Below are 25,994 nucleotides of genomic sequence, written 5' to 3' on the forward strand. Positions count from 1 at the left end.
GTTGGACATAAGTGAGGGAGAGAATGGTCAGGTTGTACTGGCTAGCCAGTAAGTCATCCCACACCAGCTATGCAAGACTCACTTGGGAAAAAACGCATGTGGGATCTAATTTGAAAATGGTAAGTCAAGATGAAGCTGAGGAAATTTCAATGTCTTGAAGTTGTGTGTTTCATTACTCATGTTATAATGATGAGGAACCTTTCTTTTCTTTGATAAAGAACTTCGAGAAACAGACTGTGAGCCAGCCTGAGCTTCATATTTCTCATAACCAGGTCAACATTTGCGATGAAGTAATAATACAGTTATTTCACTAATTATCTGATTATTTGTCTGATTGACTAAGAGTATGTAACAGTCTGAAATGTTTCAGAAAGAAAGTTTTCCAGATAAAGCTTCACACTGTCTTGTTGGAAGGGAAACAGCCAACGTTTTTGGCGATGTTTTCTATGCAAACTAGGAGCTGCTATGAAGCTCATGCAGTAAGCTGAGTTTTTCAGATGGGTTGTATAGTCATTGAGAAACATTGCTCATTGAAAGCATGACCTCACATCAGGAGTTAGGTATCAAGAAATGGTATCTGCAGTTTCTGTAAGCCCTGAGTTGCACTGCTGTTCCCTATTTGTAAGATAAGACAACACCAACCCTTCAGCCTCCTGGAACAGTGTGAAAATTGAGTTTAGAGAGCTGACCACCATAAGAAAACACATAAAGAAACAATTTTCTCTCCCTCCAGAACAGCACACTGAAATTGAAGCCTGAAGCTAAACAGTGAGCAGTGAAGGAAAACCAAAATATTTACTCATTAGCTGAGCTTCTCCATCTTAATCACAGAGCAAGGCAAGGAGTCCAAGGGAAAAGTTTCCTGGGTAGCCTTTAATTTGTAAATTTGTGAGAGGCTGAACCAGTATGATGAAACCAAACTCACTTCTGCTTTTTCCTAGCATTGAAAATTTTATTGTGCACCATTACTAGAATCACTCACGTTGGAAGGGACCCATAGGGATCACTAAATCCAACTCCCTGCTCCTCATGGGACTCCCTAATTAAATCATATAATGTAGAGTATTGTCCAGGTACTTTCTGAGCTCAGACAGGTTTGGTGCCCTGACCACTTTTCTGGAGAGCCTGTTGCTCATTAACCACCCTCTCAGGGAATAACCTTTTCATACTCTCCACTCTGAACTTCAGTAATGTAGTATTAATATTAACCATTAACTGGACAGTATGCTAATGAAACCACAAAGCCATTCAAGTAAATTTTCCTTCATTCGTTAAACTTTTCCAAGCAACAATAAGCAAAACCAGTGAATTCAATGTTATCTTGTAATTTCCTTTTACAGGCAATAAAACCATAGACATTTGCCTGCCAGCTGTCTGGTCTGTAAAGGCATCAATGTGCAAAATGAAGAAGAAATGCTCTTCTTCTGTTATCAGTATGAGGGTTCTCTCAATTATCCGGGTCTTTGACATCTCTGAAGGGATATGGCCTTGAGGAGAGGAGACAGTTTCTTGGGTCTGTCTGTTCACTATCATCATACTGGACAGCTATGTAATTAGAAACCTGTCTTGACAGAGCACAGGCTAGACATTGATGGAAGAGTTCATCGTTTGCCTCAGTTAGCAAGGGACATTTGAATGACCCTGAACCAAGAATGTTTTCAGGGGAAACAGGTGTTTCCCCTGAAATTTTTCATTTGGTTATGCAGCTGCTCAAACTTTGTGTTCTCTCGATCACTCTCATAAAACTGGAGAACCTTCCAGATTCCTGAGAGGAAAAGGCTAGTGGAAGGGATGTTTTGCCAATGAAGCACTTTCTTGTCTATTTTGTGTTCATTTTAGAGCAGAAAATCTAACATATATGTGGATGGTAGTTCCATACTACTGAAGCTAGATATTTGATTTGCTAAGTAGTGCCGTCTTTCGTATTTCCAGAAATGGCAGCCTACTAAAGACTGCAAGGAAGCAAATCCATAAAGAAACTGAATGGGAAGGCCACTCCTCTGGCATTTTAGTAGTATTGCAGTAATGTCACTCCATTAGGTATCTCAAGGTATGCACTTATTTTCTCCTTACATTATTTTTGCTTCTCATGAAACCAGTGAAATACTGTCTGAGTCAGGTAAGAGAGATAGTATTTGATCTATAATTTTCTAGAAATATGTGGCCTGATTTGAACCATGATTTTGAAGCTAAATATCTGTAGAGCACTAATGCTGTACTTAGGTAAGAATGAAAAAGGCAGAGAGGCATTTCCTGGAGATGCCTATAACCCACATGCGTGGTTCAAGAAGCTCCTTCCACTCGTTCTTGTTCCAGCTGAGAATGTTACTTTTTTGAAATAACTCAGGAAATGTACATGAGCATGAGCTTTGCAAACTGCAGTAAATAGTGAATATAGGGCAAATACATTATATGTTCTGTAGCAAAGAGATTCTCATCTGCATGTCTGGAATAAAATTAATTTATAGAGTGAGAGATCCAAAATTTAGGCATTAGTATTATAGTGCATACCATAAGCACTACAGTTTGCGTGATTCTGTAATCAGCAGTAGAGAGGTATCCAACCCAGTCTAAATGAAACACCTGCATTTGGTCTGCTGAACTGTTTTCTACATCCTTTTACTACTATGGAAGCAATGACATGTAAATCACATAGCAGTCACTTGTTATGTAGGCTTTTAAAAGCAAGATTCCAGAGCTGAATCACACTCCTAAAGTTTAGCGAGATGAACTTGCCCACAGTGGCAGAGTATTAAACTGTTCCCTGATAATCTTGTAATGGGAATGTGCCCATCTGGAGCTAGGCACTTATTTTATGGAGCAATTAAACACTCCATTCACCAGAAGAATTTCTTTTGTAGTGGAGTCACCAGTCAAGCAGGATAGGGCTCTTCTAACTTTTTGCATTTGAATTATTGACTGTCCACAGTCAATGTTTAGCATGAGGAGATGCTAATTCCTCTACTTTATCTATGCCACCATCTAACTAAAGGTTAGTATCCATACCAGCATGACTCATCTTGTGGACCAGAGCAAGAGATCAGGGCACTGAATGTCACCAGAACCAGATTAACTTTCTCTTCTGCATCTGTGTATTGCATGGTTTGGTCACTGTCTCCCAACACTATTCTCTCCTCATGGTACAGGTACCTGGAAAAACTACCTTAGAAAACCTACATTCTTGATCATTTGAAAGCTCTCTTTTAATAAACAGAGGGAATAACTGAGTTATCCAAGAGTTTGGGCTGACCCCCTGACTCTAATGGGTTTAGTCATGCAGTATTTCTTCATGATCTATCTCTTACAGCAAGGTTCTTATAGCTGTCTTCTTCCCAATGCTGGTCTGACTAATGTAAAATAAGGAAGTACAGCACAGTGCTATGATGGGAAGTATTTAATTTTCCATTGTATTTCATCACGTTGGTGTTTCTTTAGCAATCTTCTTTTTCTCCCCAAATCTGTAATCTCATGGTCTTTTTTGTTTTCTTGTAGGAGGAGCTGGGCATTGCTTGTGAGTTACTGGAGTCAGATTTCCTCAAGTGCAGTGTGGGATTTCCTTTCATGAGATCCAAATCTAGGGTAACTTTGTGATATTTGCATTTGCAGAATATTAGTCCATTTACCTCTGTCTCAAAGAGTGTCTGGAAAACCAACTGCTCTGTTAAATGTCTGTGATTGATACTTCCTCTAGCTTGCTAAGCCAGATATCGAAACCTTTCACAGTTACAGAGACTAGCTATCCTTTTTCCCACGAGACAGGGCCAATGACATTGCTCTGGGCACTGCAATAAAATGGCTGTGAAAAATGGTGCAAAAGTGGCAGCTGTGGTATTTCCTCTGCAAAAAATTAGAAAAGGACTCTCTGTCTTACTTATGTTGCTTCTGTGAGTTTTTTGTTTTCTTTCACATTAAAAAATCCAGCTGTGTTCTTTCTGCCACTAAAATGACCAACCCAGAAAGGTGAGAAAATGAGGAATAACTTAAGGATGACCTGAAAAAAATGAGTCTGAAATTTTTCAGAAAGTTTCTATTTCAAAAGCAAATCCTTTCCATTTGAATTGATGTATCCTTTGGCCCATTATAAAAGTTTTTGTTTTCTGTTTTTATAATTGACTCTTTTGTGCTACTTTGAAAAAGTAAAAAATATTTTAAATGGAATTGAAAAAATACATGCAGTAGCAAAAATATTATTTAGAATGTAAGAATGTAAGCCATTGAAATTACAATGGATTTGAACACTGTTTCACTTGGCCAAAGTCTGTTTTGGAGTTAGGCAGAAAAATTACATGGACAAGTAATCCACCAAAGTAAAATTCTTATTTCAAAATTAGCACCTGTTTTCACCCGTTATGATGCATGTCCTGAATGGTGCTTTAACTTGTGCCGCTTGCTCCAAGTCTCCAAGTGCAGGCCTGTGGTGTGGCCTTTATTCCCCCAAAAGATCTCTTAATCAACAAATATCATACACAGTGGCACTGACATAGTTTCAGGTAGTGATCTTCCTGTTCTGCAAGATTCATTCCCAGGCAGATGATTTCCTCAAGAAATTTCTTTGAACAGCAATTCTAGTAAAGGTCTTCTCTTAATGATGGAAAACCCAAACTATATAGTATTTGAAGAGAGACACAATTACTAAGACTTACAAGGTAATTTGCAGTAGAAGTGCTCTTATACATATCAAAATATGCCACTTTTGTAAAATTAGGCCAATAAAATATGAATAATTTCAGAATAAATACATTTCGAAACAATATGCAGAGTCTCTAAATATGGCTTTTTCTTTGTGCAGTATGAGTTCACTGTGATCTTTGATACAAGCCATTTGACCGGTCAGGAAGAAACACTTACCTTCCTTGTCACTGCCCAAAGGTAAGGGGACCCTTATATGTCTAGATGACTTGGATATTCTTTGTTACATGAAGTGTGCATTACGTGTGCTTGACAATTACATTGTATTAGCTGTAGATATATATATGTGTAGTAAATTAGTTTAAATTACTGGGGCTAAATGCATGTATTTTGGTGATGCAGAGGAACTATCTATTGAATCTTCCTGAAAAATGAGGAAGGATCATGCATAGGTTTTCTTTGCCAGGCAGTTGCCATTCTGAGGGATCATTCTCACCATATATCAAACTCAGCTCAGCTGTGATTGACAATCAACACAAGATAGCCCAACCCATTTGTTTCAGCATTTGAATGAAATTAACATGCTGGGATGCAAACCAAAAAAGATAAATGCTTTAATCAGATGGTCAAGGATCCCAGTGCTAGGTTCTAAAATAACGTGTCTATTTTTCCCCACTCTGGATCTTCAGTGAGCCATGACAGACTGTGGAAAACATCTAGATAATGTACTTCTCAAAGAGCACTTCAAGAAGGCATTGAAGTAGGGTGTTGCAAAGTATGCATGCATAGGCATTTGTCTTCGGCAGGATAAAAGATGTGACGCATGCTCTGTGCCTTCTAAGATGATGTACCATGAAGAAGCATACTGCATGGGTGATTCAGTCATGAATCAAGGGCGATTCACATGGGTGATTCAAGCACTTCAATGTCTGTATGGGAACCAATGCACAGCTGTGTTAATATTGGCCATGAACTGCTGCTTTGATGTGTTGGGTGTTTGACTAGTTCCTTCTCCCATTTACTATGTAAATGAGCCAACTTCATATCTGTATCTATCCAAATCAGGATCCCAAATGGGATGACATCTCTACAAAAAGCTAGAGATGAGAGATAAGATGTAGCAGCTTCTGAGTGACTGCTCTCACAAGGCATAGTCCTCCCCTGCAGTAACAGCTGTAGGTGGGAACAAGATCCTGCAGCACACAGAACTGGTATGAGACAATGAAAGTGAGACATGTCACTATGTCTTGCATGTTGGCAAAGTTTTATTCTCCATCGGATGTTCATCATGTGTGCAGATGATCCTGTGATGCTTCTCAGTCAGAGACATCAGTATCTGCTAGGTGAATGCCAGTTGGTGCAAAGATGGGTCAGCAGTGCTTTAAATTTGCACAACCAGTGTTTTCCAACTTTGGATAGCACAGGACTTCCCTCTGTAATCTCACTTATATTTCTGTGCCCTACCAGTGAGAAATACTAGTCTGTACCTTTAGATGAGCAAAGAAATAAACAGTAATTGCTACACATTGAGTGCATGCTTAGAGATGTTATGAGAAAGTTCCTCACTGTAGAAGGTTAAGAGAAGGTAGTTATGTTTTGAAGGATTTGGCTGAACCTCCAAAGAGAATAGTGCAGGTCTCAATGCTGATTACCCTCATTTCCTCTGTGACTTTAGGCAAATTGCTTAATTCCCTTGCTGTCAAATGAGTGTAACAAAATCTTTCTACCACAAAAGTTGCAGGGAGCCCTGAGGTAAAGTCAGTTATAAGGAAGTTGAGAAAATGTACCTGTGGTGCAGTCAGACTCCCATAGGTGAAAGCATTGTTTCCACACAGAACTGGAGCTAGTCTGGCAGAAATAGCTGGTCAGGGAAGCTATGTTCATGCTGTCATGGGAAAGCAAGTGTTGCCTTTCAAGGGTCTACTTGAGCCTGTCCTGTGTAGCTGCAAATTTGGCAGTAGAATCTGTGACAAGAGATTGGTTCAGTATTGGAACAATTAGAGAAATAAGTAAACATCACATTATATTTCTCTTACCCAAGTTGGCTGTTTTTAAAAAAAAACAACAAACCTTCTTCTTTGCTTCCAGGTGTGAACTGTTTTTCTAGAGCTAGATTCACTAGTTGTGTTCTCCTTTTCTGACAGTACCTTTACTCCATTTGAAACAGATACGAACATATCCATGACCCTGTGTAGAATTCTACTTGCTTATTTTGTGTGCCACCATGGTATCTCGGTATTTATGTTGAATGAGAAATGTTTTGATTTTGGACTCTTCTGTGAGCCTATTCAGAGGAAAAGGTTTTATTAAGTGGGGCTCTTTCCCAGGGTGAAATTTGTGGGGTTTTCTATCTGGGCCATATTTTATCAGCAGACATAGGCAATGTGTCAGTTGCAGAAAGCTGAGCTGTAGGTAAGCATGCATGTAGCCAGCAGGCTCTATTTTTGTAATCTGAGCAATTCATAATCTGCATGTGAATCACTTGGGATATTATTGCCTGCTGTTTCCTCAGTGATACTGTCCTCAAATAAATATGATCATATCTTTTGTTTTGCCAATTTGATTTCTGAGTAAATCCAATGAACTGCAAGGCAAAATTGATTCCAGAGTACTGCTGAAGAAATTGGAAATGCATGTAACATATCTTTCAAGATTGTTGTTTTGAGCTGTCACCCAACAAGCAGACTGATCATCAGAATTAGAATAGTTGCAGGTTTCTGTGCTCGACATGCATTACAGGAACCTTTCCCAGACTTCATATATAAAGTATTTACACTGAAACAAACTGACTTAAATGAGACCTAATTGCTCACTTTTTTCCTTTCTTTATTTTGGTTTTGACTGGCTGAGGCAACTGCCTTTGACAACGTAAAGTAGAAGTGCTTTCATTTTGGCAGCTAAATACAGGAAGAGGGGGAAAGAGAGGGTGGAATTGCTGAGAGGTTATGGCCAGTTCACTATAAAGGTCTTGCCCGAAAACCTGCTTGCAGTGGCAGCAAATTGGTGCTATAGTACAGTGCAGGTACACTGAAAACATTTATTCATTTGGTGGGTCAAGACCCTGTGAGGTATGTCCCTCACAAACTGGTGTGTGGTCAATTGGGAGAAAATGAGTCCTTGCCTGGAAGTCTAAATGTTCTTGTTTCTCTCCACTTTGTATGTTGGCTGCTGTAGTTTCCCACAGACATTTGAATTCACACCTTGTTCCAATATACTTTTTTTTTAATGAGCCTGATCATGTCACAGCCACAAAACTCATGCTTTTTGTGTATGCCCTCTCCAAGTTTGGGTGAACTTTCTTAAGGACCTGATATCACTCACATAGAGAGGCTCAGAGTACAAGGCAGAGAGATGGTGACTGTGAAACTGTTATATATTACAAAGGCTGTAGATTTGCAGTATGTTTTTTTTTCCTTTCTGACATAGTGGAAACCTAGAATGCACTGAGTGTCTGCATGATAATACTCTAATCCTCTCTGTGCCCCTGATGCATGAGGTGGACTCATCCATCAATGGGTAAGTATCAATCACCAAATGAAAACAAAACCAATAATAATAATAATCATCATCATCCTAAGAATAACACCTGAGTGTTTTCCAGTGAAAAAATGAATTATTTTCTTTGTTTACATGTAGCCAGACTGTTGCTTTTTCCTTGCTCCCAGACTCTGGTCATTCAGACAATCTCATTCAATATTTGGAAATTCTGTTCATTTCAGGACTGTACCTAATTTTCACTACTTCCTAATTAATGCTAATTAGTTACCATCACATTTATAGAAGGTATTTTAGTGACTGTTGTTATGTTTGCCCAATTATCCAATCACAAAATAAAAGGCCAAACAAAATTAAATGTAAAAATAATTTTAATAAAATTTAAATGTGTTCAAATTCAAGTGATGCTGTAGATATGATGGACCTGAAAATTAAATATAAAAAGAACAAGTAAACCACATTTTGTTCCTTAGGGCATGTCTTTAAGGAAATGGTTGAGAGTCACCAGGCCAAAGGTTAGGGTCAAATGTTCTGGAATTTTAAGGAGATTGGTAAAGTCTAGCTGTTTGCCTTACTGTTTAATTTCTCAAACAGAATTTGCTTCTGCTTCTGTTTATTTTCTTATTTCCTCTATTCCCTAGTCTGTGAGGCATCTGAGTACGAACTGCAGAGCATCTCTCACCCTTTGACTGAAATACTTGTATAACATATAGCCATTGTGTCCTCTCCCTAAGGCTGCATGTGTATGAATTCCTGCCTTTGAACTTGGGGCTCTTCCCTACCACTTGGCATCACAATCTTAAGCCTCGAATGAAAGGTTTGTGGTCAGTTTCAACAGTCAGACCATTCTTTAGCATAAACAGTGCTTTGAGTTGAAATTGGAGGACCTGCTCACTGAACACGAATTAGTATTCATGTAGACTGAGAAGGCTGACATTAATTCCTAAAGTGGGGAAGCAAAAACTCATTAATACTGTCCCCAGATGGTCAGTGTCTCATCTATGGCAACCTCCAGACTACAGGTATTGTCTAAATGACCAGTGCAGGTTGGCATCTGTAGAAGTCAAATATTCTCTTGACCACTATGCTACATGTGTAGAAAAAAGTTAAGCTGCACTGATGTGATTTGATTGAAAAGCTGAATAAACTCAGATCCAAGGCCTAGACTCAGGGTTTTGTCTCATAAAGCTCATCTTGTTGGATAGAAATAAAATCCTTAATTACTACAGCAGTCAGAATGGGTAAAAGATTTGTTTGAGCCTTCTCAGAGAAAGGAAGTACACTGTCAAACCTCACAAGATGACTAGCAAGGACAAAAATCTCTGTATTGAAGATACAGTCTCAGCAGCATGCTTCAGGCAGTTTTGAATGCTTTCATTGTTACAAATTCTTTAGAAATTGAACTCTTGTTTCTTGATGCTTTGATACAGGTGGATTTTTATTCAGCTTTACATATATGAATGCTTTCATCTGTGTCTTTAGAACTCTGTTACCTACAGAATACTGCATGCCAAAACATAATAAAAATTGTTTTTTCTTCTTTCTCTTCAGAATGTACTTTTTTAAAGCACAAGGTCTCTGAATTTATAAGCCTCATGCAAGTGCCTATGGGGATTATATTTTTCTTTCTCACAGACAAACCTTAGTTAATTAAAGTCCACAGAAAAATCTAGCAGCCAGAGAAAAGTTGGGTTTATTGGAGGGCACATTCCTAGGCATAGTAATATTAGTAATACTCTTCTTTTTGGACAGTATATTTTTGAAGCTTGTTTTATTAGTGTAATTGTCCTACATTTGAATCTAGAGGAGCAAACTTCATTCCTGGTTATAAACAGTCCAGAATGGCTTGTACCATATTTGGTAGAAGCTTTCTGGCATAACACTGTAAATGGGAGGAGAAAATCTGTCTTTCACTGTTTCCCCTAGCAATCGCTGGCACAGGATGCAGGCAGGAAAAAAGGAAATGTACCTAAACAGGCTTAAAATCCTGTCTCAAAGTGCTGTGATTCGAAAGGAAAACCTGGGAAGGAAGCAGAGTTTTAGGCAGTAGGGAGGACTAAGGTTTGTCTGAAATTACACCAGGACCCTTTCCAAATAGTGGAGAAGCCTGAAATTCAAAGAGGACATAAAGGATGCTTAAAGCACTCCTAGTCCTCTTCTGTAGGATTTTTAGGTACTGTGTTGTGCTTCCAAGTAATTTCTGATAAAACCCTACTTAATTTTATTGTGCGATTACATTTTAAGAGTGGTTAAGGAAACTTGAACTGCTCTACTCTAGTTGAAAACACTTCTAATCTTTTCTTTAATCATGTACTTAATAATAAAGGTAGTAAAACTTAGGTAATTAACTGTTTATTCCTGAAATGCTATGTAAATGTTAAATAAAATTTAAATGTTACTTTAGTGAATATGCAACTTAAATATTCCTCTTAGATACTGTTTCTCCAGATTAACTTGGTAGTGCAATGATTTCCTGTGTTAATCCAAGCTATGGGACTTGAACAAATCATCCATGCCAAGGGACTCCAGAGAGGAGGATTTGTGATAGGAAAGGAGAAAAAAGCATAAGTAGTCAAAAGAAGTCTGCTTCATTGTGGGATGTTAACCCATGTCAGTTGAGATGCTGCTTGTGTAGTCTAATGTTGCCAAGAGGAATCAAATCACAAAAAACAGATTAATGTAAAACGGTCCCATAGAATTTCACATGACTAGAAAGCAAGGGGTGCAATTCAGCTAGACACAAATATATTTCATTTTGGTCACAAATTCAGCTTACTAAATTTGTATCTCGGTCTTACAGAGAAGTCTTCCCTACTTCATTTTTCTACGGTGATTCTGTGGCAGCTTCCAACTTTGTTCAGCTGGAAAACCATGAATGCCTTTTCCAGTCTCTCAACTTCACACTGCAGGTAAAACTCATCCTTATTTTGGCTCTGGTTTCCTGATTGACAGCACATTCTTGTTCTGTATCTATTTTATTCTGAGTGTGGTAAGGGCTTTTGTGCGTGATTTTGCATCGCAGTCATGGGCAGAATGGAATCTTTGGACAAGGTTTATAAAGAAGACCCTCTTGTTGAATTTTGAGGTTCAGAAAGGACTCCCTTGCTTTCTAAACTTCTTCTCAGGGAGGAATCTAGGTGCAACTAGATCCAGTCCTAGCCTCAACTGGGTCAACAGTTTTTGTCTGAAGGTTATATAGGTGTACTCGCTCATACCAACAACTGTGAGCAAATCTCTTTTGCTCACCCTCAAGGAGAAACCTTGAGAAACATCTCCACTGAAGGGAAGAATCTAAAGACTCTCCTGGAAGCAGTGTTTTAGAAGTCCATGCTGATAAAATGCATGGACTTTTATAGTATAGCTTTTATAGTATAAAGTAATCAACTGTCACTCATGTGTTTCTAGGCTAGCTGTGCCAGCTCAGCAGCTTTAGACAAGTTATCTGTACTACCACTTGTTGATTCCTTTATTGGGAACATTGCCTGTCACATCCTCACTGGTACCAGTTTTTTGTCAGGAAATGCTGTCTGAATGTTTAACTTTGGGATTGATGAGTCAGTCTCTGTTGGTAGTCCATGCTTTTCAGGGACAGGGCAACTGAGAGGCATTTTAAATTATTTTATTCCCTTATCAGTCTTGTTGAAGGGTGAGACATAAGAGATGTAAAACTCAATGCCATTATATCAAAGCCAACTTATTTCCTGGTTAGAATACTTTATAAATGTTCTTCACTATTAGCTTTTGCCACACAATGTTGCAAATACTTCTAACACCAATCATCTACATTTTTATCCCATGTGGTCCTGCTACAATGCATCTTTCATAGTTCCAGTTCTCTAAAATATCTGGTCTTTTTGCAGGGCCATAATTAGAAACTTGCTGAAACTCGTTTCTAGTTCAATCTCTCAACAATGTTATCTCTATTCCATGGCCTCCCTAAGTCAGCACACCTTATCTCAATGTTTGCATGCAGATGTACAAGACTGTGTGAGCTCTCTGTCAGGTTTTGAGAATCCCTTACAAATCCATTTCTCAGAAGCCTCAGCACTCTTTAACACCAAAGTCAGTATGACTACCCTTCTCCATCCATCATGGGTAACTTTCACAAATAGGGTTTAGTTTGAGCTGTTTTACCTCCACTCAGGCAGAGCATCCCTGTACAATGCATTCTTGACTGGATACCATATTTACAGCGTGCAGGGATGGCATATGTCCTTTATCTGAAGGATATATTATATTTATATAATATAATATATTATATTTATATATTATATATATAAATTCCTGTCATAATATAAATATAATATATTATATAAATATAATATATTATATTTATATTATGACAGGAATTACAAACATGGCATCTCACTTCCATAGGGAAAAAAGCTCCTACCATTTGTTTCTCTTTCACCTTTTTACACATGCTGAGTAAAGAGCCCTAGTTACTCAAGTGCCACATCTTGGATGAAGCCACAGTTTAAGAGTGGAGGAGTAAATCTTTTTAGTGGCATGGTCATTGAGCAAAGGAGTGAGCAGCCTTTATCCAAGAGAACAAACATATCTGTGCTAGGGATTCAGGCTTGCTAAATGCCCCAGCATGAAAATATTTATAGCACTACTGATAGCAGTGCAGTATAGGGAAGAGATAAGGACACTAAATGTAGTAATTACATATCCTTTGAACACAGGGAGACATGGTTCTCCCAGGAAAATCCTGGGAAGCTGTGGAGAAGCTGTGGGAAACTTAGAGAAATAATTCAAACAATTATTATCTCTCCTTCTGTAACCATTTTTTATAGATACGGTTTTCCAAAGTGTCCTATTCATAGTTCACCAATGGTGTGAGATGTTTCTACTTTGAGACCAATCAAGTATCACCTTAGCGAGTCACATTATAAAAAGACCCGCTACTTTCATTCTGATCCACCTGAAGACTGGAGTCTTCTTTCTGTCCCTGACTCAACAGCATCATCAAAAAGACAGGTGTGAGAAGCTTTCAATAAATACCTCATAGCACCTCAGCATTATTTAAGTGTTACTTATATATTACACTTCACAAGGCAATTAGATGAGTTACTGATGTGGCAAAATATGTGGATGGATTATTATAAGGAACTCTTGTGATTTGGCCAACATTAACTGGCACTGCTGTAACTGCATCTATTACAAGCCCTACAAATGTTTTTTGACTGCGAGATGGGACTAGGGAATGATAAGTCATGCCGAGGTAGGTTCATTTATTGTGAAAAGTATTTTGTCTTTTTTCTTTCTGTTTTCCTAGGCTGAAAACTCAGCTTATAACAAATAACATGTCTGTCTCCATGGACAGATTGGGACCCACAGCAATTAAGCCTCCACTGTTATACAATGCCCTTAGCTATTTACTGAAGGACTGAAAGCAGGATTTCAAGATAAAAGCTTTTGTGATCCAGCTATTAATTCTTGTGATTCTGGTTTCCTTCTTTGGGGTTTGTAGGTCTTCCCTTCCTCCTCTTCATACCCGGTGATTGGTTAATCCAGATGAAGAACGGATGCACTGATGCTTTAACTCGATAAATATTTTCAGTAAAGCACAGTGATAACAGGGATGGGAGAGAGAATCTGTGTATTGGCAGTGCCACCATTTGTGCTACCAAATGCTCTTGTCTCTCATGCACACACTTAGCAGTTGCAATAGTAATATTTTTTTCCATATGGAAGTAGAAAATTATACCATAACAAGTCACACATCTGCTCTCCAATAATGGTGTAAACCTTCTAACTGTGTGTATCAGAGAGAAAAGGTAGTTTCACAATAGGCAAAGCATTGTTTGCATCACTCCTTTCTTAATTATTTCCTGCCAAATATTTAACTTCACCAGATGGAGAAAAATAATAGGTCTTTAACAAAAAGGAAGAAATGGGTTACAAAAATATAGGCCTTTATAGCAGTTTTTATATATGAAAATCTCTACTAGATCAAATATTAACAGAAAAGGCCTTTTCTGCAATAATTCATATCTGATCTTATTGAGATAAAGTTTTTAAAATGTCTAACATGAAACATTATGTTTGTATTTCATGCAGCATTTATCAAACTGCATTCTAATGGGATTTCTCCCCCTGCCTGGAGCCTCAGGGCTTTTGTGAAGAGGATTTGGCCAGTTCTGTTTATCAGTCAGGCATTTCTTCAAATATAAACAGTGTTTGAAAAATGAAAACCTATTAGTTTTAATATTTGTACTTTACACAATTAACAACTGCATGTTACACCTTTTCACAGTAGTATCTCAGTGTGGATAAATATTGTAATGGGCTTCATGGTTTTACTTTAATGTTTTTTAATGCATTTATATTTGTGTTGTTAGAAAGAACCAGAAAATATTTTTCCTAATTAAAAAAATGTACTTACTTACTTTAATTGATTTTTTTCCATGGATTATTTCACTTCAGCAAAACTCCATAAATTTTGGAATTTTAACTGGATACATTTCAGTGGTGGATGGGAAATTCTTTGAGCTTTTGTTGAAATTTTGGGGCCCACAGAGTGATAGAAAGCTAATATTTTCCACTAGAAGTGTAATTTAATTGAAAATGCCGGTACTTGAATGGAAGTTGTTCACATGCATTTCCTGGCAACTCACTCAGAAAACCCACAGTCCAATAGTCACAGTAATTGTTTGGCTTCTGCTCTGTAAGGAAAACATATGCAGAGTATCATGCAGTGGTTAACAGATGGAAATGAGAATGTTAACTGAGACAGTAATATTTCTTATAGCCTTCAAGATTTTATTACCAAACATTCAGTGTACTAGCAGTGTCTCTGTATATAAAATATCCTGCAAAACTTCTTCTCCTTTGATATGTGAGCTGTGACTGAAGACTGTTAGGTAAGCTAATCCTTTGACTTCATTCTGACACTTAAAAAAGAAGTCTTAGTCTGAAGACATTGAAAAACCTACTAAGTATACTTGTATTTCTTCAAATTTACCTGTACTACCAGCTCTGAATCTACAGTAGTTTCCCATTTATGAGAAGTCAAGTATGTAATTTTATTTGTATTAATTTTTTCTGCTACAGGTTTACAATGCTGGACCAAGCACTCTTCCTGGAGCTTTTCTTGATATTTCAATTCCAAACCGCCTCTCTGCCACTGGAGCTGAACTATTTCATATTCAGCAGATGATGGTGAGTATGTTACAATGTACTCAGAGCTCACAGAGGCTACTGATGACTAAAGCAAAAGAAGCCCACCAGAACTCAGTGAATCAGCTGCTTTTTAAGACAATCAAAGGTTCTTTGCAACTGTGGCCAGATTGTAAGTAGCCGAACCCCTCCAGCTATTGGCTGTTCTCCCTTACCTAGGGCAAAGACAACTAGTAGTATGTACCTGGTTTCCTACAATGCCATGTAAAACTAGGTCAGGCTGATGCTGAAGGAAACATAGAGAACACCACAAGTCACACCTGCAAAGAGGATTCTCTCAATCAGTTCTCCCTGACTGAGGGAGGATTAAATGGTGTATGTAATATCAGTAGGATGCTTTATTAAGCTGACTCAGATTCCCTGTTTTTTTTTTTCCTGTGGTTATCAGCTAGGTCTGAATACATTATCTATATCTATTTTGCCATAGTCCGTATTATAATTTGCTCCTTTTGAGTGTTCTTTTAACAAATGTAAATAATAGAGAAAGTTTTTCTTCCAACACAATGCTTTTCAAAATATGATTTTGTGTCAATTTCAAAGAAATTTATTGCTGAAATTCAGAGTAATCTATCTTTGTGAAATGAAATCAGCTTTTTGGGATAATTGAAAGGAAGTGTTATACTTTCATGTTGTTAGTTACTTTTCTAGCCTTTTAGCTGAAAAGTATTACCTATTGTGTAGGTAACAGTGTCACTGAACATGTGTAAATATAGATCTGAAAGATCTTTCTAAGCAGGTTTCCAAGATTTTTGCTGTTGGAAGGTATGAGATAAATATAGATATGGCTTACAGATGGGCAGTAAAGACAGAATGACTGAGAAACGTGGGAATATTGTATGAAGCAGTCGTAGTGTATAGATGTAGTCAATTCTCCAACCAGACTTAATTAGTTCTCTAGCATATGTATCATTTTCTGTGGCATTGTTTTTTAATGTTTATTTAGTCCAGCTTTATATACAGAAGATCACCTTTCCTTTGACACATTGCCTGCCAAAGTATCATGACCCATTTCCTTGTTTGTTCCCTGGTCTTTGCGTGCTATCAGAGAAGGTGTGTTCACAGCAGACGCAGAGAGGTGGGAGTCTTCTTAATGGATTTTATCTCCCCAAATGTCAGTATCTCCTCTAAAGTCAGTCACTCTATAAAGGAGGTCCCAGCTGAGTGGTGTGGTCTTGAGCACTGTGGTAATAAATGCTAGCAGGGTTTGTATTGCTTTTCCCCAACAACAGGTTGCATTGCTCTGCACATTATTTTACTGAATTGTATTTTGAAATTTGTTTTTGTAGAAATGTTAAACTGCTGTTGTGAGACCTCTTTGCAGGTAGTAGGCAAGTATGTTTTTATGAGAGATGTCTGCCTGACACGTTAGCATTCCAGTAATTTTGACTACTGATTTTGGGTATATGGTCAGTGGAATTCTCCTACATGACTTTCTAAATACCTCTAGCATGTTAATAGATGTGAGCCAAAAAAATCTTGTCTGGGATAGTGGTTATCCTTGCTTTACAGATACATAATTGAAACACCAAAAGGTTTTCTTGACTTCACACAAGAAATTTGTGTGGGACCCAGGCACTGAACCAATGTATCCCAAATCTTACTAGAACCAATGTATCCCAAGTCTTATTATTGTAACAGAGAAGGCATCCCACTCTCTTTCCTACTGCTCTCTCCCAGTGAGTTTTTATTGATTGAAAAGGAAACTAACATCATGGAGTTTTTCAACTTTTCATAGAATAGATCTAATTAAACAAGAAAACCTAAAAGGAGATGTACTTTAGAAAATGGTCTACAACAGCTGTTTCTCCAAGACAATTTTTGTAAGCATAGTCATTAAATATTTCAAGGTTTTGCTTATTTTGCTTCTTCTGAGAATTTAGACTTCAATAAAGATAGTAAGGTAATAGAATCCTTTCAGACAGTGCAGGTGTTTCTGTCATTATTTTCTCTATGCCTATAATCTAGCCATTCTAGCTGTCAGTGTTGAAAAAACTTCGAGAATAGCTGCCATTAATACAGAGGATTAGGAATTGTCATTTATCTGTAAAATATACTGTTGATACAGAACTTGGGATTTGATTACATAATGGTTTTTATCTTAAAGCTAGTAATTCTATCGCCATTCTCTGATACACAGTAAGGCAGTGAAATTTTTGAGTCAAAATGTATAGTTAAAGCACTAGAGTTTGTCTCACATACACATAAACTACACATAAACATAAAAGTATCAGGAGCAAACTCTCTCATATTGTGTTGATTGAGGTAGTCTTTCAGGCACAAAAATTAATAGCAGGAAGACAGTCACATATGGCTCACTGGAACAGTCTGTATCTCTGGGAGGTGTTAATAGGAAGTATTTTCTGCTGGACTTAGAGGAAATGTCAGCCCTCATGCTTCCTCTGTTCCTGCCATTCTGAGCTTTTGGCTTTATTCCAGAAACTGTTTTAACATTTTGTTCGAGACAAATTCAGATCATGGAGATGTTTTGACATTTGTAAATCTGTCTTAGAGATGTTCAGATGCAATTCAAGGGCTATTGAGAGCAGCACTGCAGTTTCTCCAGCACTTCCCCCAACAAAACCCCCAATACATAAAGGGAATGAATCAACAGTAGAAGCCAGAAGTAAAGAAAAAAATGGATAATTGTAAGAAAACTAGGGAAAAAAAAACCCCAAAGCAATTTAACTTCCTCCCTATTAATTTTTAATGAATAGAAGATACTAGAATTTTCAAATAATTTTAGCTAGGAAATTTCACCTCTGACATTGGTTTTACACAGTAAATACATTCTGCAGTGGTAAATGATATTTTGGAAACATTAAATTAGTACTTGTTTGTTTTTATGTATTTTTGTATTTGCTTTCTTGCAAAGGTTAAAAACCAGCCAGATTAAAAATATAATGAATTAAATACCTCAGCTTGTTAGTAGAAGTGTTGTGATAGAATGGTATAGATGATGACATAGAAGAGCTTCACACAAGAAGAAAAGGTAGTCCTAACATAAAGGTATATTCTCCACTCTTCAAGCCATTGGTTATCTATTCTTCCAGGAAGAAAAACAGTGCTCATTATATTTGTGTATGTTTTTGGTTTTGAACTGAAAGATCCATAATTTCTTTTGTGTATCCGGCTAGGGATACACAAGGGCAAGGGAAGACACTACCAGACCTTGGCTGGCAGCCAAGGACCTGCTTTCTAGGATCGTCAAGATTTTCACAATGGGAGCTCCTACTAAATTAACCACGGTATTTCCTGAAGCTGTTCATAACTTAATGATGTGTCCAGGATTATTCTTGTGCTGGCTATATGGAACTGGATTAGATTGTTGCCTTCTGGTTTATTTTCTTTTCATTGAAGGTAAATACAATCATGAGGAATTAACAGTTGGAAACCGAATTTGTCTATTTGACCTGGATGATCCTCTTCCCTCCTCTGGAGGGACCAAGCAGAGCCTGTTTGGTGAATCAATACCAAGAATATAAAAAAATGTATTATCACCATCACTAAGATAAGAATCTTGTTGGAAAGTAAGATGCATATGTTGCAAGACAATATCTTCCGAAAGAGTTTTCAGTCTAGGCAATGATATAAAAGGGAATTTGGAAGGAAGAGGGAAAGAAATACTGTTCTCAGTTTTTTGACAAGCTCCCTTCTTGCATGCAACTCCCTTCTTGCATGTTCTCAGTTTTTTGACAAGCTCCCTTCTTGCATGTAACTCTTGTAATTACTGTTTTAGTAATTGCTATTAATAGAATATATTCAAATTACTATGTTCTCTTACTCTTAAAATTAATGGAGAGGCACAAAAGCAGCTTTGAAGAAGCACTTGCCAGTCTCCACTGATAATTCAGAAACCATCTAGTTTCCCTGAATTTCCCTAGGCTTCTAAACTTAGATCTTGAGAATTATTTACAGAGAGTGAAAAATGGGTTGAACTTCAGCCTTGTGACTCCTAACCCCTTAAATGGACAACCTTTCAACCAATCAACCTTAAATCGGCCAGTTAGCCCAGGCCACTATTTCCTGGTCCAACCCTTCCCATCACTTCTTGTTTAGGGAGCAAAATAAAAAGTCCTTCTCTTGCAAGGACAAAGAGAAGTCCTCCAGTTGTCCTATTATGTTTGGCATATGCACTTCACATTTCTCTTTTTCTACACAGGTGAGATCTGAATTGTGCCTCTGTGATAGCTGGATATCAGTAAGATTTTAAAAAGTAAAGAAAAACTGAATGAATTAATGGAAGAATTGAAGATAATTCCTTTTACAGGTTGCCTTTTAAGTTGATTGATCTCTTCCTGTGAATGTTGAAAGAAAAAAGTAAAATTAATTGACATTTGACAGAAAGATTGTACAGGAACATTTTGCACTTACAGCAAGATTCATTTTAGCCCTTTGTGTTAGTCATCCTGCGTGTAGTCTCTTTATTTCAATTACTTAGACACATACTGGCATACACATATTTTGGCACCATATTTAAAAACATAGCTAGATAACTGGAGGAAATTACTCATTCCAGGGAAGATATTGTACAGAAATTTGTACAGAAACTGTGTGCTTCTTCTTGCCCCTCCTTCATTCTTGGAACCAGTCTTAAATGTGCAAAACTTACTTCTGGCTAACAGACTAATGGGGCTACAAGCATCATAAAGTCCCCCCAGGACCCCTGCCATAAAACTAAGATTTCTTCTGAGTTAAGACCTCTAAAAAACCCCAGCATTTTTGCCATTTGCATCGTAATACAAGAGCTGTGCTTTGGTCAGAGCTTACAGCATTTCCAGTGTTTCAAAATAATCTTTTTGTGCATTGCTGAATGCATCCTTGAAGATGGAGCAAAACTTCTTAACATCGAAGAAAGTTTTCTGTAACTTCCTAGTTGGGATCTTTAGGTGAAACCAGATTTGAACAAATTCTTTGACATTTTCCAGTTGTTTTGAGCAAATCTTCTAGATATGAAAGTGCTATGGTGTTTGTATAAGCAGTGGAATTTTTTTGAAAATCTAAAGAGGATGTTCTTGGAAAAGGCATTTTGAATGTAAAAAAATAATTCCCTTTTGGTAAAGTCTAATAATATAGAAATCAAGTTGAAACATGGCAAAAAACCGCTGTGATCCATATATTAAATCAGGCCACAGCAACACGATATTGTTGTCCAATTGTGGCCTGCTCATGATTAGCTTCTAAACTAAAGTAGTATTTCTCAAATTACTTAGGTATTGAAATTTTACAACACTCTCCCCCAAAAAATCATTGCCTTTCAAATGAGTGGCAGTTTGACTGATATTCTCAGTCAGCTGAAACTGTTGCTACTTTGTGAATGGCCCATAGCTCCTATTTTTTGGCTGAATATATGAATTCCAATTTTGAAAAAGATGGCTGATTTGCCTTTTTTGTGTTTAATACAGAAAAGGATGTATTAGACAGATAGAACCTAGCTGAAGGAACATCAAATGCCAAGTGATCTCAGGGGCTTTTAAAATAGAGACATACCCTGAGAATTATTTATGGCCCCATATGTTGGTTAAGCATTTCACAGTTTGTCATAGGGAAAGGAAAAGTACTTCTCAGTGACCCTTTCTTGGGTTTCATCTGCTAGAGGCCAACATATAGGGAGCACATGAATGTTAGTGGTAAGCTGATTTTTGTGTAAGGTGGTGGTCATTCATTCCTAGGCCTGAACCTTCTGAGGACCTCAGAGTTAAATCATACCAAGTGGTCAATTTTTCTTCTTACTGTGTACATGTGGCATGTACAGTTCTGTCTAGGAAAGAATCTGCTGTCTTGTAAGTCAGGAACTTTATATGAGAAGATCTTTGCTTTTGCCACAAAACAGGGTAGGAATCACTAGTTCTTGAGAGCAGTACTTCTAGGAATTTTTGCTAAATATGTGCAAATTGGCTGCAGGGCCAAGACCAGGCCAATGTTGCAAGAATCATGCTTATCAAACCTGATTATTTAATTAAGCCATATATTAAGGGCATCAGAAAAACATCTAAAGGTCTTCCAGTCAGGTTAGCATGATTTATGCCAAACATGCATCTGGTGCATTCTCCTGTTGTCTAGAGAAGCAGAAGCCAGAGCTATGGTGTACTCCCCCTTGAAGCTGATTTAATGCTTTAGCATCTCTACTTTGTTTCCACTTGCCTCTTCTCATGGCCTTGTAAGGCTATTTATTGGATCTGTGGACTAATGGTTTTCCTTGCCATCACTGCTATTTTTCTTTGAAATCTTTTGAGTTGTGTAAACTGGGTTAATTTTTAAAATTACTTACTGTTGTTTCAGTGGCTCTTAAATTTATTACCAGAATCAACAAGACTGCTCTGATTCAAACATATTTCATTATCTGTGAATATTAAACATTCTTGGCATATGGTGCAAATAGTCAGATAACATATTTACATAACTTATTTGTCTACTGTTGAGTCTTATCTTGTCTGGAATTTCTTGTCAGTTCCCTTTTTTTCTCAGTGTGACATGTTAGATTAACCTTGCTTATCAATTATTTGTTCACTTAATAAAGGGTGAATAAGTATCTTTGAATCAGAATACTTGCATACATTTTTCCCCTAATACTAGGATGAATGTGCTATGGTTAGCAATAAAGACAGACAAACACATCTGTTATTTATTTTTCAAGTTTGAAAACTTGAACCACTGCTTAGTTATTCATACATAAATAAATCAGTTTAAAAAAACATACAGGAGAAAACATGTAAAAACTCTCTGCCAGACCACAGCCAAACTCCTAGTCCTCTGGAGTCAGTATAGCCCAGGGATGATGAGAAAGGCATCTATTATAGAGTTGAACAATGCTAAAAAATTTGTGAAATGTCTGGCCTATGTTCAGACCTTGAGCATGTTTCCTGAAAGTAAAATTGCTGTTCCAAATATCCTGTGGCTCATTATGTTTTCCCTGAACTTGCCCACACACTTTTTCTGAGGTTGGATGTGAGTTTAAGTTTATCACATGCACTCATGTCTGGATTCCACCTTCATACTTGCTTTTTATCAACTTCGTTTTGTTGACTTCCAGGCCCTCCTCCACAACTAGTGATGATTTAGCTGAAGAGGGGAATCCCAGACTTACTGGAAGATCTTGGAAACCTTAAGTTTTAATACCATAATGAATTCTTTTGCATTAGTGGGAATCTAGTTTTGCTAGTACTAGTAATGAGCTGGAGATACACCGTTGCTTGCCCATTTATTATGTAAAAAGTCAGTCAATAAATACAGGAATAGCCCTTGGCTTCTTATATACAGTAGTGCAACAGGGAGATTGTACATAAGCTTTGTTGGAAGCAACAGCCAGTTTGCCTCCTGTTTTTCTGTCTCATTCTTCCAAGAGATTCCTATCATTTGCACATACTTAACCCCACATCAGCTGCTAATATCCATTTGGTCCTCAACACTTGGTGCTTGGTCCTCAACTGTCCTGTCCAGCCCATTTTTAAATTGTATTTAATTTCTCCCAGGCTGACACATTGTGCTGGATACAGGTCCCTGAAAAAAATGGGAAGTATTGCCTTTGATGCATGTTAATGGGTTGAGGATAAATCTAGAAGGGGCCACTGGCTTTCAGTTCACCTACGAAGTTTATGTTACAGGCAATGTGGCCTAAACTCTTAAACTGTTTGCTAAAAGTTTGCTAAACCACAGCAATTTCTGAAAGGCCCCAAAGGCTTGCTAGAAATTGTCATGTTCTGAGAGTAGCTACAGATGGGCAGAGATGATGCTGTAAGTACCCTGAAGGTGGGAAACAGAGATGATAGCAGAACAGGAATGTGCTGAAGCAGCAGCTATATTGTTTCTCGTAGAAACTCCAACCATTCCCAGGTGACTTCATGTCATGGGCAGCTCTTGGTTATTCTCTGTATTTCCTGGAAAATGTGTGGTGTTTTTCCCCTTTGCTCTAGTACTTCCTTCTTGGATCTGCAAACCAGGCCCAAGTATTCTCATAAATCCCTACACCATGCAGGGGAAGTCAGAGATGATGATCCCTATGTATGCAACAAATTCAACATGGTATTCTCATACAGCCCTATTAAAAATCCTGCAGACTTTTTTTAGGATGTGGTATGTGTGGGGTGTACATGATATGTTTTACATACGGCTGTTACACTCTGAAACGTCCTCCTGCCACTTTTTCTCAAGAGTGGTGCAATCTTACATGAAGAAAAATAATTTCTCCTTTGTGGGTTTGCCTCTGCTCAGCCTATACAGTAGCAGGAAAAAAAGTAATTCAGATTCAAATATTCAGAATCCATTAAAGTCATCCTGCAGTAATTTTTTTCTTGTTGCAGATAGAGCATTTTAAAAGCATGAAATAATGTGCATGCTTTCTCTGGTGGTTTCTCTTGTCTCTTGTCTTTAGTGGTTTGTGCTGACAACAAAAAGTTGGCAGAGTAACCCATTGTACAGGTGGTCCTATTTAAACAGCACTCAAGCATGTTCCTAGGATTTTCATGAGGAGAGCAACTTGAGTAAATTAACAAAGCTAGAGACTAACTTATCTCTGAATGAGTGTGTGATCGTTTATAGAATCATAACATGACAGAATGGTCTGGGTAGAGGCAGTATGAGCGATTTTCTGCTGTTCTGCATAATGACAGATTAGTAATGTCATTAGCCTTTGCAGAGTTATAATGACATGTAGAGGCTTGTTATTCAAGGTGCCATTTACAGTCTGTAGTACAAATGTTCTGGCTTGTATCTTCTTACATTTATGCATATTACATGTATATGCACACGTGTTGAATACAGTAGGAAACTGCACATATACATACACACACATACACATACACATATACATATACATATACATATACGTACACATATATACATACACATGCGCACACACACACACCCACATAGATACATAGATAGATAGATAGATAGATAGATAGATAGATAGATAGATATACACACACAAATATATTCTGGAATGAGTAATGATTTTCAGTCCCTCAGATTTTGGATGGCCACTAAAAACTGTCTGAAAGGTCATGACTTTCAAGTGCCAAAGATGTCTATGTGAGGCACCTGACAATAATGTGTTGTTATTGAGGAATGTTGAAGGCTATTCTGACATCCAGTGGTGTCCAAGAATGCACGTGATACGTGAGTGCAGGCTCTGCTACTGCATTCATCACTCTAATATTCCACAGTGAGAATATCAGAATAATTTTTTTAATCTTTCTTTACACTGGGGCTGAGCAGTTTGATAAAAGTGCTTTTAAAATTCAGGTAAAAACTAGAAAAAACATGATGTGTGTATTGATGTTAAGTGTTTTGTAGCCTAAGACAAGACATTGCTAGAGAATGGGAACATCCCAACCATGGCAAAAAGAAAGGACTGTCAGTAAAAACTTCTGTGGGAAGATTTTACTTTTGCTCTTGATGTTGGTTTGCCTCACATGAAAGTTGAAGACATTCAAGATAGTGAAAGCATGCTTCATTCTAGTAATGAAAATAACAAATAATAGATGTATCCAATCCGTGTGAAAAGATTTTATAAAATGTTTGTATTTCCATCAGACAACCACCCCCTTACAAATTTTTCAGTTTAGAATTGGAATTCTGAAAAAGCAATTTCTTTGCAAAAAATATATTTTTTAAAATTAGAAATGTTTTCCAGGAGTTGAAGGCTATGATCAGTAATTAGTAATACTTACCTCTGTGTTACAAAAATTTTACACTGTTACCCAAAAAAAACCTCATGATATGTGTGGTAGTCTAGACTGTATGTGATGACATAGACCACTGAATATAGAGAAGAAGAAAAAGTAAAAAATAATTTAAGATCTTTGAAATTAGGCTCTTTTTTCCTTTAATGTAAAGCTGTTCAGTGAAATCTGCAAGGCTGGTCATTAATTTGTGGCTGCAGCCACATTCAGACCACAGAACCAGACTCAGAGCAGGCTAGAAAAATTTGTAATATGAGCATAGGTGCTGAAGATGCTATGCAGTTAGCCTGGTTTACCTTTTTCTTTGGCCTCCTTTATGTGCTAACGTGGACTTTGTCCACTTCTGTCTGGGTACAGATTTTAGGTACACTTCCAGTACAGATTTATCTGTATGCACCAGACCAGTGCACCACACTGCAAATTATTTTATTCAGGACTTAATAGGTAGTTTCTGGAAAACAGAATGTAACAACCTTCAACAGAGATAGCTCCAACAAAGCTCCTTCAAGTCCCTTCTTGGAAGGCTGCAGGGCTACATCTACTTGGTACCTCTCTCGGGAAAGGTTTTTATTTCCCAATCTGTAGTCTTAATGTAGGATTTAAGAGAGCCTACCTTTTGTGCCTCTTGTTCCCTGCCCCAGTTGTTCACTTGTGTTAGGAGTTAGATATTGACATTTCTCTGTGGCTTCTGTACAGTTCTTGCACTGACTACAAAAGCAGTGCACATCTCTTTCCACATCCTATGCACTGCCCTTCTGCTGTTTCTGTAAGATGTTAGATACTGGATCCTGGGAAGACCACTCTGGTGGTACTCTTTTTCTGTTTATAGCCTGCTGAGAAATGGAGAAATGGAAATTTTCAAAAAGCTCTGGAATGCCAGGTACCCTGAAACTTCAAGTCTGATGAAGAGCTTGGTTTCCTTCCTACTGCATTTCAAAGACTTGTACAGTTCTTGCATCTATAAATCATAAACATTTGGCCAGAAATTTCCTTGTCTGTGTACCA

General features: G+C 37.6%; 1 protein-coding gene across 1 annotated transcript in view; it reads left to right on the top strand.

Annotated features, from left to right (window-relative positions):
• Window positions 1–25,994, top strand: part of LOC121353949 (integrin alpha-9-like) — a gene marked incomplete at its 5' end in the record, with an annotated part of 178,084 nt that overhangs the window by 101,447 nt on the left and 50,643 nt on the right. Inside the window, 5 exons of the mRNA XM_041468170.1 lie at window positions 3,493–3,579; window positions 4,790–4,869; window positions 8,056–8,145; window positions 10,925–11,033; window positions 15,184–15,291. Of these exons, the coding sequence (XP_041324104.1) occupies window positions 3,493–3,579; window positions 4,790–4,869; window positions 8,056–8,145; window positions 10,925–11,033; window positions 15,184–15,291 (474 nt within the window). The remainder of the gene's footprint in view (window positions 1–3,492; window positions 3,580–4,789; window positions 4,870–8,055; window positions 8,146–10,924; window positions 11,034–15,183; window positions 15,292–25,994) is intronic.

This window comes from Pyrgilauda ruficollis, unplaced genomic scaffold (genome assembly GCF_017590135.1).
Source record: "Pyrgilauda ruficollis isolate IOZ18807 unplaced genomic scaffold, ASM1759013v1 scaffold213, whole genome shotgun sequence".
Classification (NCBI taxonomy): Eukaryota; Metazoa; Chordata; class Aves; order Passeriformes; family Passeridae; genus Pyrgilauda; species Pyrgilauda ruficollis.